The 18,172-nt window shown below is 37.9% G+C and overlaps 1 protein-coding gene across 1 annotated transcript in view; it reads left to right on the forward strand.

The window, feature by feature from the left end:
* The window catches only part of YES1 (YES proto-oncogene 1, Src family tyrosine kinase), a 30,538-nt gene extending 17,796 nt beyond the window's left edge, over window positions 1–12,742 (forward strand). Inside the window, exons 2-12 of the mRNA XM_020794527.3 lie at window positions 516–788; window positions 3,088–3,187; window positions 4,253–4,351; window positions 5,880–5,983; window positions 6,066–6,215; window positions 6,348–6,503; window positions 6,802–6,981; window positions 8,844–8,920; window positions 9,127–9,280; window positions 11,067–11,198; window positions 12,293–12,742. Of these exons, the coding sequence (XP_020650186.1) occupies window positions 524–788; window positions 3,088–3,187; window positions 4,253–4,351; window positions 5,880–5,983; window positions 6,066–6,215; window positions 6,348–6,503; window positions 6,802–6,981; window positions 8,844–8,920; window positions 9,127–9,280; window positions 11,067–11,198; window positions 12,293–12,501 (1,626 nt within the window). The 5' untranslated portion in view covers window positions 516–523 and the 3' untranslated portion in view covers window positions 12,502–12,742. The remainder of the gene's footprint in view (window positions 1–515; window positions 789–3,087; window positions 3,188–4,252; window positions 4,352–5,879; window positions 5,984–6,065; window positions 6,216–6,347; window positions 6,504–6,801; window positions 6,982–8,843; window positions 8,921–9,126; window positions 9,281–11,066; window positions 11,199–12,292) is intronic.
* Window positions 12,743–18,172: the final 5,430 nt, after the last annotated feature.

The raw sequence follows: 18,172 nt of genomic DNA on the forward strand, positions 1-18,172 counted from the left end.
ACATGCCAAATGGCAGCTATACTTGGCAGAGAATCTATTGATGGACATGTTGTGTAGGTGATTCTCCCAGTTGGTAACCTAACTTCTGGAAATATGCCCAGGCAAGGCACCAAAAGGATTTTGTTCCTAGTGACAACAAAATACACCAAAGATTTTACATGAATAGAAATATTGGTTTGCCTTGAGAAATACTCTACTTGGTTCTTTTTTGCTTCTTCCAACCTACTGAAAGAGCAACGGGCATTGGTATTTCTTTGTTGTGTTCCAGCAAGGAGATTCGGAAGTCCCAGAAATCACAGCCCCAGAAGTTATAAAAGCTGAACTATACTATGTGTGCCTGTTACATATTAAGCATAGATTGGAGCCTATTGTCTATTCAGTTTTAGGAATTAAATGTGTCTAATTGTACAGCAGTTGGAGTTTCAGTTTATTTCAAAAGCCCCTTCAATTGGTTAAGGAATAGGATCTGATTAGAATATTGTCACATTGAAGTGATGCTATCTTCTCCTCTACAGGAAAGACCATGGGATGCATTAAAAGTAAAGAAGATAAAGGTCCTACCATGAAATACGGGACTGAGAATACTTCAGAACCCATTGCTTCTCATGCAAGCCATTATGGATCAGATTCAAATCAAGCAAACCAGTCACCTTCAGTAAAGGGATCATCAGTTAATTTCAACAGCCATTCCGTGGCTCCTTTTGGTGGCCCATCTGGTATGACACCTTTTGGAGGAGCATCTTCTTCATTTCCTTCTGCACCATGTCCATATCCTACTAATTTAACAGGTGAGCACAATTTCATAAATAATATTAGATACAGACTCCCTTAGGAAAGAAATTGGCTAAGCTTAAAGTTTCATGAAGTGTGTTATTTCTCTGTGTTTTTTTTCCTATCTTGCTATGGCCTCTTATCAAAAATATATTATGTAATTGTACTGTATGATTGTATATGGGAGAAGAGAAACTACAGTGGTGCCCCGTATAGCGAGGTTAATCCGTTCCGGATTAACCCTCGCTATACGGAATCATCGCTAAACGGGTAGGGGAAAGGTATTGGAACGCATTAAACTTCGTTTAATGCGTTCCAATACCTTCGTTACTTACCCGTTCAGCGAGGATTCCAGGTGCTGGCAGCCATTTTCGCGCCTTCGCTAAGCGAGGGCAGGGCGCGAAAACGGCTGCCGGCAGCCATTTCCGGGCTTCCGGCGGCCATTTTGGAACCGCCGATCAGCTGTTCGGCGGCTCCAAAATGGCCGCCGCAATACCCGATCTTCGCAATGCGGGTTTTCCCCATTGCGAAGATCGGGTATGTTTCCGTATAGCGATCCCGAAAAAGGGATCGCTATACGGAAACATCGCTATACGGTGCACTCGTTAAGCGAGGCACCACTGTACTTCCCAACACTGAAGTCTACACTGCTACAAATAAGATATATGAGGATCAAACTCTAGTCCTCTACTGCATCAAAAAATTTAATTTTACGTGGTCCAGTTGTCTTGTAAATTGTTAAACTATAATAATTAAGGTTTAACCTAAATATAAATGTGAAATGTCATAGTTTTTACACCAAAACACCTTTATACTTAGGAAATTCAGGCCTGGGATTTTTCTATATTTTTTACTCTGAAGAAAAAGAATTCAAATTGTATCTGAAAAATTATTGGTTTCAGAAGTGATATAAGCCTTCTGGGAAAAAAAAAGAATTGGAAAACCCCAGTGCTGTCTTTTAAAAGTTTTGAAACTGTTTGTAAATAAGCATGCTTACTGAACTGTGTGTCTGTGTAATGTAAATGGGTGTTCTTCCCAGGGACAACTAAGGAGGAAAAAATCAGTGATGATTTTTTATTTTGCCTCTTTGACTGATGCATAACTTTATGAAACCCAGTTTTTAGAAATTAAAAGGTTGATGTGGAAAAATATAGAAGCAGAGATATTTCCCACATATTGTTTATTTCAGGAAATATAAGTTTGGCGTGCACATCATTCAAGACATGCTGATGACTAGAAAACTCTAAAAATAAGATACCTTTGCACATAATAAGCAAAGTTTACCTCATAATGAGATTAACATTCCAGTACAGAACAAGCTAAGCCATACATGGGGATGGAACATAGAGAGCTTCCTGTAGCTGCCAGGCATATGGATTCTCTATATGCAAGCTTCATTTACTAATACTTACAACATACACTGTGCCCCAATTATATCAATCTTTTTGCTAAATTAAAAAGGTCCCTTCAGCTCCTTCCCACCTCTGCAGCCAGCCTCCCGCTCATCCCCCACATTATGTTTGAATAATTCTGTTAACTTTTGCTGGATTCGGTTTGTGCTATGGTGGTAGTAACAGGAAGGCTCTCTGCAGCAATGATCATCTGTATTCGGCGTAAGTGTCTAATACAAAAGGCATGGAGGTAGTTAAAGACTTATATGTTCAGTGGTTTCTGTTAAAAGAAAAATCAGATTGCTCGTTCAGATCCATGTTACTGAATGGTATACTCTAGGGCAGTGGTTCCCAACCTTGGGTAACTCAGGTGTTCTTGAATTTCAACTCCCAGAACCCCAGACAAGCACAGCTAGTGGTGAAGGCTTCTGAGATTTGCAGTCCAAGAACATCTGGGTTGCCTAAGGTTGGGAACCAGTGCTCTAGGGCAACAATTCAGTGAAGCATGTCCACTGATGTAGCTGCTTCTGTCAACAGAATCAGAAGGGTTGGCAGTCCTTCTTCCCCAGGGGAGATCTCTTGGACCCAGTCTCCGGGATGTGCCCAGAGCTGCACAATGAGGAAAGAAGGAAAACGTTTTATCATGACACTAGATTTAGACCTTGCATTTTACCTTTTGTTCTTGTCAGCCTTTAGTAATCTAAGCTAGTCAGGATTTAGTTCTTAAATTAATAATTGAAAATCAAATATTAGTTTCATTTTAAAACATCTTAAAACATTTCTCTTGTTTAATAAGAATTTCTATTTTATTTTCCTATCAAAGTTGGGGAAATGCTTTTGTGTGCTTGATATGTGTATGCTAGCTTTTCATCTCTTTTTCATGTTTAGCAAACGACATGATTGGAGTAATTTTGCTTTTCCTAAGGTGGTGTTACTGTTTTTGTGGCCTTATATGACTATGAAGCCAGAACTACAGATGACCTTTCGTTCAAGAAGGGTGAACGGTTCCAGATAATCAATAACACGTAAATATATTCTCATTTACCTATGTCTCGAATAAAGGCTGAATCCCTTTGCACTCCTGCTAGGCATGCATGGCTCTCTTGAAAATATACTTGTCCCTTGCTGGGATGGCTACCCATTAATAAAATGAGTCAATAATAGGCAGCTGTTGCATCCAGAACACCTCATGTGAATGGTTTGGGAAGGTGGCAAAGAGAGATCCATTTTTGCCACATGTCTTTTGCCATGCTTCCATTGGGGGGGGGGCAGGCATACAGGCAAGCAGGGGGGCATCCATGTGTGTGTGTGTGTGTGTACGAATGTGCGCTCATGTTCCTAAAGCCCTCAAAAATGTTGAAAATATATGACGTGGCCCTCATGCTCAAAAGTTTGGAGACTCCTGTCCTAGAGCATTCAGAATGCAGAGGAGGTGTAAAAGATTGAACAGCTTTCTCCCCTTCTGAAAATGATTGTCTTTGATCCACTGTATGAAAATGATTTTTCATCCACCATACCTCTGTCAAATTTTTCTTTATTATATTTATTTATTTTTTAGCTGCAGGTGAAAGCTAAAACTCATCTCAGACCTACCTTTATATGCTGTTGGTCAGACGTTGAGCAGATGTGTCATTGAACATTTTCCTTTTTACTGTGCTCTGTTGTTCCTCAGTGCAAAATTAATTTATTATTATTATTATTATTTGTGGGGCAGTATTACAATACCTAATGTGTTATAGTGGATAGAGTTACAAACTAGGACTCAGAAGATCTTGGTTCGAATCCCTGCTTGGCCATGGAAACTCACGTGGGCAGTGGATCTGGTAAAACAACTCCTTAAATATCTTAATTTGAAAATCCTTCTAGGGTTGTTGTAAGTCATTTCCTATATGACATTATGTAACACAGAGAACCAATCAGTTGTTACAATCTTCCCACATTTTTGTATTATATTATATATCTTCCTGCATTTCTGTATTGTACTAAAGTAAACTAAGTTTGAGGAGAGTTATCTGTTGATACTATTGTGCTTCACAAAGTCATCTACTGTTTAGATGTGTTGAACATAACTACGCTCCCTTCTGCCACAGGGAAGGAGATTGGTGGGAAGCAAGATCCATTGCAACAGGAAAGACCGGCTACATTCCTAGCAATTACGTTGCTCCTGCAGATTCGATTCAAGCAGAAGAGTAAGGCATTATTACTTCCTTGGTCAGTCATTTCACCCATAACTTTTAAACAGAATTATGGGCTAAAGATATGAGATGACTCTAGTCTAAATGCCTGTAAAAAGACATAATGAAACTAATCCCATACACTTTTTATTTATATTTTAAAGAGGCTGTGGCTGTGACTGTATATGTGTAAATGGGTTTGTTGTGTGTGAGGAATATTTTAATTTTTTAGGACTGCTTAGTACTGCTTGAGGTCTGTTATCTACATGTGCAGCTCTTGATATTTTTGTTAGGTTGTGCATATATAGAATAGCTAGAGCTGAGTTATTAATGAACACCATTTACAGCAGGTTTTGAACCATTTTGATGGAACGAATTATTGTTCAGTACAATATGAACCTAACATTATGTCTGCTGCAAATAACGAGTGCATCTGACTGATCTTGAACTGCATTTAGATTTGAAAACATAACTCTGAGAATGGTGGAGAACCTTTGGAGAAGTACATCGCCCATTTACCTTCAGCCTTAGCAATCCAAGGTGCTGTTACCTTTTGTATGAAGGACAAGGAAAGAAAGAGACATGCTAGTAACCAGCACCATTGTTCTCTCTGTGTTTTGTGCAAATGGCAGGAAAGTGGAATTGTGTTTTGAGGATAGCTGTTTAATTTCTATGTTACTTGGAGGACAGAAGATCACTTCTTGAGTGAAAAAATCCACGTCTAGCTTTGGAAGAAAACATTACTTTGAATAAAACAAAGTTTTGGTGTCATATCTATTTTAAAGAAGCAGTGTACCCCGTAGAAGTTGCTGTTTTCCAGGGGAGAATTAAAGTGGGAAACATAATTGGGGTGATTCTGGTGGCTGTGAAAGCATTCCTTGTTTCTTCTGCTGGCCAAGTAGAAGAAAATGATGACTCTTGTTCAAATAGAAAGGATTCCAGCTCTATTTTAGGAAAAATAAAGACATACTATAAGATCACATAAAAATGAATATCTCATTAATCCAAATGTTAGATTCTTGCCTGCATTGTATTATATTGCACCGAGCCTATTTTAGGTGCCAGCTAAAACAGACTCAATAAATCAATAGTCTCATTCATTCAGAAGCTCTTATCTTTATAGGTAAAGGTAAAGGTTCTCCTTGACATTTAATCTAGTAATGTCCAACTCTAGGGTGCGGTGCTCATCCCCATCTCCAAGCCGTAGAGCCAGCATTTGTCTGTAGACAGTTTCCGTGGTCATGTGGCCAACACAACTAGACACGGAAGGCCATTACCTTCCCACCGAGGTGGTACCTATTGATCTACTCGCAGTTTTACATGCTTTCGAACTGCTAGGTTGGCAGGAGCTGGAACAAGCAACGGGAGCTCACTCCGTCACGTGGATTCGATCTTACGATTGCTGGTCTTCTGACCTCGTAGCACAGAGGCTTCTGCGGTTTAACCCGCAGCGCCACCATGTCCCCTATTATCTTTATAGTGCTGCATTAATCAGAATATTGCAAAATTTACTTCATCTTATTTTGTCCTTTGTATTCTCCAGATGGTATTTTGGTAAGATGGGCAGAAAAGATGCAGAGAGATTGCTTTTAAATCCTGGGAACCAGCGTGGTATTTTCTTAGTCCGAGAGAGTGAAACCACTAAAGGTATCTATTTTTAGTTTTTTGTTTTCCCATAGCATGAAAGACAGTTGTTCTTTTGTTTATAAACAACTTTTTTGCCCCCTAGGTGCTTATTCCCTCTCCATACGGGACTGGGATGAGGTCAGAGGTGATAATGTGAAACACTACAAGATTAGAAAACTTGATAATGGTGGATATTACATAACAACTAGAGCACAGTTTGAATCTTTACAAAAGCTTGTCAAACACTATACAGGTGAGCTTTAAATCTCTTAAATCCTATAGAGCAATTTTGGGATTTCTGAAATTAGAGGATTTCTGGAAATAACTTAAAAGTGGTTGTTTTAAAATGCATGGCTGCAAAAAGGAATATTTTTCTAATTACCAGATCACGCTGATGGCCTATGTCATAAATTAACAACTGTGTGTCCAACTGTGAAGCCTCAAACACAGGGTTTAGCAAAAGATGCCTGGGAAATTCCTAGGGAATCCTTACGGTTAGAAGTTAAGCTGGGCCAGGGATGCTTTGGCGAAGTATGGATGGGTAAGTATTATTGCTAACAGCCCAGGTTCACTTATTGGCATTTGACAATTTAAAAGGGGTCTTGGGTAACCTGAGGCCTTGCATGACAGTCCTGGCCAGACTGACCAAGAGTCTAACTCAGATGAGGAGAGCTACCTGGGCTTATATGGCTTGAAAAGATTGCTTTTTATTAGGTTTTTTAAGATGTTTAAAAAGCAGTAAGGGGAAATAATTGACACTTCTCTCATACCATTTATTTATTAGTGTGCTGACAATGCCTGTCTACCGTAACTGACAGTGTAATGCGCTCCTTCCCTAGGAACATGGAATGGAACCACAAAAGTAGCAATCAAAACACTAAAACCAGGTACAATGATGCCAGAAGCATTCCTCCAAGAAGCTCAAATCATGAAGAAATTAAGACATGATAAACTTGTTCCACTTTATGCTGTTGTTTCCGAGGAACCAATCTACATAGTCACTGAATTCATGACAAAAGGTATGTATTTAAAGAGGTATGAAAACAGTAATGCATCATGAGTTCCATTGCTTAGCTTTTAATTGTTCGCTTAAAATCAAGAAAACAGACTAAAAATTAAGTTAACATGAAGTTTCCTAAAATATCTCCCTGCAGTCTTCACTGCATAATTTTGATAGATCTTTAGAATGCTCCATTTTCTCTTTCTTGTATTTCCATAGCTTTAAGGAGCCTTGCAGTGCAGTGGTTAACCTGCAGCACTGCAGCCAAAACTCTGCTCACAACCTGGGTGGCCAGCTTGAGGTTGATTCAGCCATTCAGCCTGACTTTGGTAAATTGAACACTCAGCTCAATGGGGGAACAATGTGTAGCCTACATAATTAAATTGCAAACTCCCCAGAGAGTGCAATATACAAGCAGCAAACTTTGCTTTGCTTTAATAACTCTGCCTGGCATTCAGTAGGGGGGAAAATGCATGAACCGTTTGGCAGTTATATGTGAATGATATTAGTATTCGTATGGGAATATTATATCTGATGAAGTGGGCTGCCATCCATGAAAGTTTATACCAAAAAAAACTTGCTAGTACCATCTTTAATGTAAAATTTACAGCAATCCTATTGTATAAAATTAATATTTACTTAGAAGTACTTGGAATAAGGATTAAGTGTAAACTATGGTTTTGTTCACCTGTTAACACTAATCCACAATTCAGTATTATGAGTGTATATAGTTACAATTACAGTTTGACCTGCTTGAGCAAACCATAGAAAATACTATTTGCCATTGCCATTTCAGGCTTAACAATAAATAGTAGGCAGTTGAAAAGGAAAGCAGATGCTTGTAAACCCATTTGTGGCCATGCTGGAAGAGAAGGGAGAGGAAGTACAAAAGCTTGCAACTTCTCCCTGTAACAAGGAAAGTTGTACAGTAGTGCAAACTCAGCCTATAAGTCAAATGCAGTCTGATTTCACATATAGGATAGAACCACAACTTTTACTTTGCAGATCTGGAGAGAGCTACATTGTCAGTTTTTGTACTTTGGGTATACATGCACCTATAAGAGTTGAGTTCTTCAGGCACACAACAGTAACACATAGAATTCAGAGTTCTTTCAACATATTGTACATCTTATTGCTTAGAAAGAATGTAACAAGTGCCATTGTGCAGATTCTAGCAGGAGGGAGGGAAAAGAAGTCAAGTTGCCCCAGCAGTGTTGTCAGGGAATTAGAGATTCTGTCTAAGAGAGTTTGTCCAGGACTGTCTCTATATTCCACCTGCATCCTGGCCTCCTAAAGGGTTAAGGTATAATTGCTGGACACAGTCAGAAGACCTAGTACTTCCACTTTATCTAAGCATTGGGTCATGTGATGCTTATCTGCTGATTTTACCCATCTGAACTTTGGCATAATTTGAAGCACTACTACTTGAACACTACCCACAGTATTATATTTTTATGCCTTTCCTTGGGTTACTTGCTTCTTAGGACACATCTTACGTATACCTGATGCCTCATAAAGCAGTTGAAACTATTTATTTTGGGGGGTCCTGTGTTCAATTTAAATTTAAGGTGTTGCAAATTAATATCTTCTCATTGTAAGAAATTGAAAAAATTCTACTACTGATTGGCCACACATTATTTCTTTGTGTAAATTAACTTTATATTGATAGTCAGAATTTTGTGTTTGAAATGTGCCTAAGTCAGTTGCAGTGTAATAAAGCCTGTGCAGAATGTTTTGAAGTTTTTGTGAAGTCACTAGTGTATTGAATTAATGGAACATTCTTATGTTTTGGAAAGAATATTGCAGGGTAATCCCACTTGTTTCTTTCTTTTTAAACAATCCTGGCTGCATCTGATTTTATGTTTAAATGTCTTTCTGCAGGTAGCTTACTAGACTTTCTTAAGGAAGGAGAAGGAAAATATTTAAAGCTTCCACAGCTGGTGGATATGGCTGCTCAGGTATCTGTTCAAATGAAGATACACTGCTTTGTTAAATTAGTATTATATTACAGTGTGATGGTGTTCGGTAATATGAAGGAAAGAGTGGTAATTGCTGTCTGCTCTAATATATAACTTTTCTTGTCTTCTATGTAAGAGTGGATATTTTCATTAGCATGTGTTAAACATTTAATGAACGCTATTTTATTAATGTACATGTTTTAAAGATTGCAGACGGGATGGCCTACATTGAAAGAATGAACTACATTCATAGAGATCTTCGAGCAGCAAACATTCTTGTGGGGGACAACCTGGTGTGCAAAATTGCAGACTTTGGCTTGGCAAGGTTAATAGAGGACAATGAATACACTGCCAGACAAGGTATACATTTACTGTACAAGCTATGAGAGCTTCAGTTATTGGATTAATACATAGTATTACATCTGACTTCTTGAACAGTGCAAGCCAGTTCAATCAACAGTGTACTATGTGTATTATTAAAAGTCCTTCAGGAGTATGAAAGTGTGCATGTTCTGTTTGCTGTCACCCACGGTAGTGGAAATCAAAATTTATGAAATTCCTCTGTTTAACAGGCTTTAAGATTTAGAACCCCATCTGTGATTATACTTTCAAAGGTGTCACACTCAGAGAGCCAGCAGGTTTTCTGAAAACTGCTTTCAGACATTGTAAAGTAAATCTTGTATCAGTTGCCAAGGATAAATGTTTGTCTTCACAAAAGTGAAAATGTTCCAAATAAGTTATTTGAAGGCTCTTTTCCAAGTCCCTATCAAAAGCTGCAGTATGCCATAATTAAGCATTCAGCGGGTTCTTTGAAAAACTGCATATTGAAGGAGAGTTATAGGAGCACTCCAAAATGCCGTATTTGAGTCAGACTACAAGCTGTGGTCTGTCCAGAACTCTGCTCCTTAAGACTGTAGGCAGATTATGAGCCATGCATTCTTTTGATGTCCTATTATGTAGAACATTGGCCCATCAGTAAAAAAAGGTTGTGATCTAGGCTTCCCCTTCAAGTGTTTTTTCTCGAAACTTTCCCTGGAAAAATACTGTTTAAAAGGCTGTTCTTCTACTTGCAATCAAAAGTGATAAAGCTCAAAAGGATCACATTGTATGGTTTTATTGAATGTATAGGTGTAACAACCTCAGTCTTAACTGATAAGCTTATGTTATTAGGCTGCTCACTTTCTTAACTTCCTCATATTGCTTAGGCAAGCACTGGCCACATGGAGGGGAGCAAGGCTTTGATAAGCAAAATTGAGCCTATTTTTCCTTGGAACCTAGTCCTAAAAAAGATAGACAATAAATTCTGCCCCTTCCTAGCCTTAAAGTCTGAATGCAAAGGCAAGTTGTTCCGGCTGTGTACTTGCCAGGCACAAAGACAGATCTGTGATGAGTTCAGCTTCCCAACTCCATCTTAGAGCTAGAAGAGAAAGTGGGCTTGTCTTCTTGCGCAACAACCTGGAGCGTCCATCAGCTATGAAAGAGAAGGAAACAAGCATGCCTTCACCTCCACTCTTTCCTGTTGGGCATATAGACAGACCTCCTTCACCTTCAGCTCTCAGCTGGTGAAGGACAGTGCCTGTCCTCTTCTTCTTTCTGAGCTAAGAGCTGGAGAGAGAATCAAATCCCAAACCTTATCCAGTTTTAAGATATCAGAGGTGGTCTGGAACAAGAACTGAATGTCTGTTTAGCTCGCTAAGCCAACCATCATCATCATCATCATCATCATCATCATCATCATCATCATCATCATCATCATCATCATCATCTCTTTGTAATTATAATGACTAGATAGATAAGCTTTCCAGAATATATTTGCTTTTTAAAAATTGTGATCACAAGATACTCAATTTGCACTGACAATTTAAATCCTAAGTTTCAGATCAGGAAAGCAAAGGGGTGCTTTGCAACTGTCCTGGAGCAAATTCCATTTTGAGGAGGTTAGATGAGAAATACCGTAACTCTGTTCAACATCCATATCAGTTCTTATCTTTGAATATTGTTTTAATACTTAGAAAGGATTTTCCCAATACATCTTTTCCACAAAGATTAATATTCCAAAAGCATTATTAACAGTTAACAGTTAGTCATAAATAACTAATATTAAGAAAAGGTGTTGTTTTGTTTGTTTTTTTCCTCACCTTTTTAGGAGCCAAATTCCCAATTAAATGGACTGCACCTGAAGCTGCATTATATGGTCGGTTTACAATTAAATCTGATGTCTGGTCATTTGGTATATTGTTGACAGAGCTTGTAACAAAGGGCCGTGTGCCATATCCAGGTAAAAAAAATGTCTTAAAAGATCTGCAAAAGAATACTGCATTGTTGCTTATACAGTAACTAGCAGAATAATCAGTCAAACACCCCTTTAAGAGATGTTTTACTCATTGCTCTCTGTAGATGTCATAAAGCATCAGAGGCTAGCAGAAGGAAGGAAAAATGAAAGAAGCAAAAAATGGAAAACAGATTTCTCTCTCAGCCATGTGACTAAAAAAGTTCCATGCTGGAGAAACTTACCAAGTGTGCATCCTCTCAAGCATCTTGGTAACAACAACATGCACATAAAAGAGTAATAAAGCATGCTAATTAGGAGAGCAAGAGGATGGATCTTCTTATTCCAGGAAAGGAAGGAGGTGATTTATTAGATAGAAATAAACAAGCATGTTTCCTATGTAAAGTTGGATTGCATGCAGGATTGTTAAAAAAAATCTTCAGCAGAATCATGGATAGGAGAGCATGTTTCATCTGTTCAGTCACATGTCTCCTTTGGCAGACGCATATGTTAGTAGAAAGGGGACAGGCTGGGGAAGGAGACTTCCCCCAGTCAGATTGAGAGAAGAGAGGAAACTGCTTGGGGAAAAAACATCAACAGCTTTGTCAAATCTGAAGATTTATTTGTCAGTCATTCTACTTTTCCATTCTGACACCAAGCAAACCATGAGGGAGAAGTGACAGAGCAAATCACAGTGTCTGATTTTATGCATAACAAGAGACCACAAGTAGTACAAACTGTAGTTAACAACCTATATCAAACTTTGGTTTAAGATCTTGGTTTGCTGACCACAAACAATTCATGACTGGCAAATGAATTCTGGTTTGTACATTAAATCCACTCATATTTTAGTGCAGCAGTTCCCAGCCTCTGATTTCAGATGTTGTTGAACCACAGTTCCCATCATACATGAATATTAATAATCTTTTTTCTGGATTATAGGGCTGTAGTCCAACATCATCTGTGGGCCCATGAACTACTAGTTTAGCTTACACAAATGATAATTCGCATTACTTACTTAAAGTCCAGAAGAGCAATGATAATGTTAAAAATCTTCCTTATTCTGTTGGATACAAGCATCAAACCCTATCATATAATTGTAGGTATGGTGAACCGAGAAGTTTTGGAACAAGTGGAACGTGGCTATAGAATGCCTTGCCCTCAAGGATGCCCAGAATCTCTCCATGAATTAATGAAACTGTGTTGGAAGAAAGATCCTGATGAAAGACCTACATTTGAATATATCCAGTCTTTCTTAGAAGACTATTTTACAGCAACAGAACCACAGTACCAGCCCGGAGACAATTTATAAGTTCACTGCTTACCATGCACAAAGCTGCCAAATGTAAAATACTTTCAGAAAAATTCCTTGCGGATTGGAAGGACTTAAAGGAAAGTGAATCGCCATTTGCATGCTCTTGATGGCTGGCAAACTGGAATTCGAAAATACAGTTATGGGGAACCACTTTTTAAAGTGTTATATTCAAATGTATCAATGATGTGATATTTTCTCCCTTATTGAATGAAGTTCCAAAGTAAACATACTGAAAACATTGGGTGGTGAAAAAAGCTTTACTATTACAAAGGCCCAGTTCACATGACACAGTAAGACAAAGAATTATGGAAACCCTGGAGGATTGGTTATGAGCTGTGTGCTGGTGCTTGCTGTCTAGTCACTCTGCTTTTAGTAGAGGTAGCTAAACAGTGAGAGCTGGTTTAGTGGACAGGGTGACAGACTAGGAGACCTGGATTAACATCCCTGCTTGGCCATGAAACCTCAGTGGCAGGGGGTGGCATTGGTAAAACCAGCCCTTAACATCTCACATATCTTAAAACCCCTACTACTGTTATGTGCCATCAAGTCACCTCCAACTTATGAATGTGAATGAGTAATCTCCAGAAGGTCCTGTCCTCAACAGCTCTGATCAACTCATGCAAACTTAAGGCTGTGGCTTTCTTTATGCAGTCAATCCATCTCATATTTGGTCTTCCACTTTTCCTGCTGCCTTTAAATACCTTCTTATGATGTGACCAATGTATGACAATCTCAGTTTTGTCATTTTTTGCCTCCAGAGACAGTTCAGGCTTGTTTCGCTCTAGAACCCACTTGTTCATCTTTCTGCTAATCTAGAGTTTCCACAAAGCTCTCCTCCAGCAAAACATTTCAAACAAATCAGTTTTTTTGAGCTTTCTTTACTTCCAGCTTTCACACCTGTACATAGAAATGGAGAACAGAATAGTGTGAATCATTTTAGCCTTGGTCTCCAGTGACACATCCTTATTGTCCTAACAATACAAGTTATGCATCAGGATAGTCAAGTGCTGAGGCATAAACATTTCTTTCAAAACAACCCATAGTTTCTCATGATCTACACCACTGGTTCTTAACCTTGGATTACTCAGGAGTTTTGGACTGCAACTCCCAGAAGCCTTCACCACCAGCTGTCCTGACTGGGGTTTCTGGGAGTTGCAGTTCAAAAGCATCCGAGTAACAAAGGTTAAGAACCACTGATCTACACAGTCAAATGCTCTGCTGTTGACTATAAAGCATAGACTGGTCTTCTGAAATTACCCAGCAGTTATTTGCAATATGATCTTAAGTACGCCTTCCTCTTTTGGAATCCAGTTGGATGCAACTTAAAGGCACACAACAACAGCAGCTAGATCATGGGTGCTGCCTCTGGTTCTGAGGGAAATAAATCAAGGCAGAGCAATTCACAAAATAAGGTTATTGAATTTAGCTACTTCCACTGTGCAGAAGCAATGAAACAGCATACAGCAGTACAAAATCATCTGTAGTAAGCCAGGGTGTCCATGAATCCTGGGCTTACTGTCTCATGCTACCACACCAAACATTGGGGTTCCTAATCAGTTTCTTTTCCTGTTCAAATATTTTAGCTGTGAACAGAAATGTTGAAAGAATAACAAGGAACATTGATGGGACCAATCAATTCCAGTTTTATCAAATGTCCAGAGCAAAATAAGTAGTGCTTTTGTTTAGTTAAAGTGAGATCACTACAATCGCAAGCTTGAGGTTAATTTAACAGTGATATAATTAAAGTAGGAAAAATATTCTTCATGATAAACTTGATTAAATGCTAGACCTCAGTCATGGCACTGAGGAGCATAATGCACTGTGTTGATACTTTATGTTAATGTAACTGGAAAGTAGCATATGGGAATTGATTTTTCTTCTTGTTTAAGAATGATGAAGGTAACTGAAAAAACAAGTTAGCATTTTATATCCTAATGGAAAGTAATAGTCAAACTTGAAGCCACAAAATGCAATTAGAGAGAAAAAGAAAATTTCCTTAATTTTTCAAGATACATAACCTTCCAGAATGAATGAAGTTTCCGGTGCCCCAGGTCTGTGGTTGGTGGGGGAAGCACAAATTTAGTAAAAGGAGAGATATGGTCAATCTTAATGAGAGCTTCCAAAGTATGTTGTAAGTTCAGGGATTCACTTAATTGCACTTCTGCTTTTCTTTAGAAAATACTCAAATATAACCACAATAAAGCATTTATGACAAAATTCTACATTCTAAAACATGAAGAAACAATGAATAGTATCCAAGAGATGACCCTCTAAAAGGGGAAAGGCATTCACAGCACAGAGGGGCCTCCAACCTTTCAGAGCAGATTTTCTGGACATCAGGGACTGTGGAGGTGTTGAGGAATGGGTGAAAGTCGTGCATCTGCCTCACCACCTACATGCGTGCCCAGATCATACGATTCTATTTTGTGGGTCCTACCCAATGTCTTTAGTGGGGAATTAGTAATGGCACATGTGCATCTCTTTTTAAAAAGCCAAAATCCCACCAAGAAGCTGTCAGGTGAGGAAGTAGACCTGAATAGCACGAAACCCAGCTCTTCTTATTAAAAGGTGAGGTTTAAACCTTTCATATTAAGGGCTGTGTGACTCTTGAACTGAGCATGTAATTCCCTTATTAAACCATAAATATGATTGCAAAAAAATGCATTCTATGATATATTGCCTCTAGAATATATTGGGGAGTAAGATTTAGAATAATCTGACATATTGAGCAATAAAATCCTCTTGGCATTGTTAGAGTTTGCCAATTCTAAACAATATTTTTTTTGCACTGCAAAGCTTTTCTGTGAAAATTATTATTACTTTTATAGTATTATTGGACAAATCATACAGATTTCTTTCTGGTGAAATAAATATAACTGTTCAGGACTTTTTAATTCTCCCAGAATTGTTTTTATAAAATTGGGCTACTATGTTGCATCTTCCCTCATCATTTATACTCCTTAACTATGAAACTTTTAAAGGGATTGGATAGAAAATAATTGTGGGATTTCTCCCCCTACATTTTACAATGGGAAATTGAGTCGTGTTTATCAGGTAGTTAGACTAAAAAACTATTCTGGCACTGATTGAATTTTAATTGGTAACTTGAAAAATTCATTGTAACATTTGTATAGAAAAATAATAAAACGTGAACGTAAATGAGTTGTTAATGAAAAATGATTATGCATTTTTAAAGACCTGCAAGGTTAGCTTCTATATCTATGATTTTGCTGATAGTGTTTTACCTCAATACTTTGATGGGAACTTATTTTGGCAAATAACTCAGTGTTGACACATACTTTTTATAAATAGTAATATGTTTAAAAGTGTAATTATTTTTATAAAGTCTTGTGTTGAATACGTGTCACAGAATTGGTTTTAAATGAACTTGACCCTGATTACAGAAGCTTATTTTTTAAAAAAATGACTGCATAAGTTTCCAAAAGTGCTTTGTTAATACTGCGTCCTTCTACATGCTTGCCTACCTGGAAGTAAGTCCCAGTGAGGTCAGTGCAATTTACTTCTCGAAAGATATGTATATTGCATTCCACATCTTCATAACAGGAGGATCATTTTTGAGCTCTAAAATAATTTCAACTATGTTTTATTATGCATTTTTAACAGATTTGACATTCTTCAGAGTCATCTTGCAGATGATATGATGTACTGACCAAGCAATGTTTGTCTAGAGTAGTAGAGCTGTTTTCTTCCCCAAGACAATTTGTCAATCCCATATGTATCAGTCCCCGTAGCCATATTCTGAATTTCCTCTTCTGCATTGATTGGGGAAAAATGATTGCTTTGCTACACATGTATGAGGTACCTTGTTAAAATACGAACATTCATTATTGATTTGTTGAACTTTTCTTTGATTTGGGAGGAATAAGTAGTACTTGTGGACACTCTGATCTGGTCCTTCAGTATACAATATCAGGGCAAGATTGTGTCTGAACTATATTCCTTATCCCCCACTCCTCGCACAAACACCCCAGAAAGAAAAAAGACTGCTAATGAGAGGACTTCATGGATGGCATAGTGATCGTCACAAAGCTTGTTTAATATATGGCTCTTGGAATGACCCCTTTCCTTTTCTTTCCTAATTGTATTAGCAAACGCGAAGGATAGCAGCCTTCCTTTCATAGCAGCCACCTTTGTGACTGATAAAAGAGTGTTTCTGATGTTGTTATTTTAACTTGGGCTGTCCTTCAGTGGACTGAGCACAAGCAAGCATGATAAAGTTTCTGCACAATCCTGATTGAATAGAATGGATGCCATCATTTTTCTTTGTGGATCCTATTCATATCATTGGGGCTTGTGATGAGAAAGTTCCTCACAGGTTGTGCCACTAAGTGTAATGTGTCAACCACTACCATGTAACCTCACTTCATTTTTAAGTGCAGTTTTGTGTATTGTGACCAGCGATTTTTGCCACAATATCATCAGCCAATGTTGTACAGCCAGGCCCAGAATCACCAATGCATAGAAGTGCCACTGTATAATAAGACCTTAGAAGCACCAAAATACTGTTTTCTACACATAAGAGATAATAACACAAACTTTTTTACACGTTTTTAAGTACTACGTTTATTGTATTTCCAGCACTTCCTGTACTGTAATCATTGTTAATCATTTAAGAATGATTTTGATATTTTAATGGAAAGAATTATGTAACATTTCTGATCAAAAACTGTACCACAAACCTTAGCTATCAGTTTTGTTGAAACTATGTTGTGTGGTAACCTTTCCTTTTTTAAAAAAAACCTATTCATGCTGTGTTCTCAAGCTGAAATATTTTTTAATATTTTATTACTTTTGAATAATTAAACTTCCCAAAGTGTAACAATTGTGTAGTGAATATTTTCTCTTCAGAAAATGTCCTGTTCTATATTGGAGTCATTTGGCAATTCTTTAGTTCTGTTTGGGTCTCGAACCTGATTTCGAAACCGTAGGATGTTTACCTTCCATTCACCAGAATAATGGCTATAATAATTTTTTGGTCAAAAATTGGATCAAATCTGCCAGCATAATAGATCTTTAAGTGATAATTAGGCCAATCCACAGACTCTCATGATCCACACACTCAAAGGCTTTGTTGTAGTCTATAAAGCATAGACTGATCTTCTGAAAATATATTTACACTATGATCCCTAGTACCTCCTCCTTTTCAGAATCCAGCTTGGACATATTTATCGCTTTATATAGGATAAAGTCTTTGTTGCAACACCTTGAGTATCACTTTTCTTTCTTTAGTTGTATCAGAGCATTGCACAATTTAAAACTGCACATACCGGTATATGAAACATAACATTAAAATGGTAGGCTCATTAGACTGTTTTTGGCCAGAAATGGGCTACCGTGTCCCCACGAAAATAAGACAGGGTCTTATATTAATTTTTACTCCAAAAACTCATTAGGACTTATTTTCAGGGGATGTTTTATTTTTTTCATGTACAACAATCTACATTTATTCAAATACAGTCATGTCATCTCCTGGTTGCTGCAGAATGCTGCACAATGGTGGGGGGGCAGGGTTTCACTTAACTAGGGCTTCTTTGGAGTAGAGCTTATATTACCAGCATCCTGAAAAATCATACTAGGTCTTATTTTCAGGTTAGGTCTTATTTTCGGGGAAACAGGGTACTTCTGTAACATTATCTTGGCCATTTGC

Source organism: Pogona vitticeps, chromosome 4, assembly GCF_051106095.1.
Source record: "Pogona vitticeps strain Pit_001003342236 chromosome 4, PviZW2.1, whole genome shotgun sequence".
In the NCBI taxonomy this organism is placed as follows: Eukaryota; Metazoa; Chordata; class Lepidosauria; order Squamata; family Agamidae; genus Pogona; species Pogona vitticeps.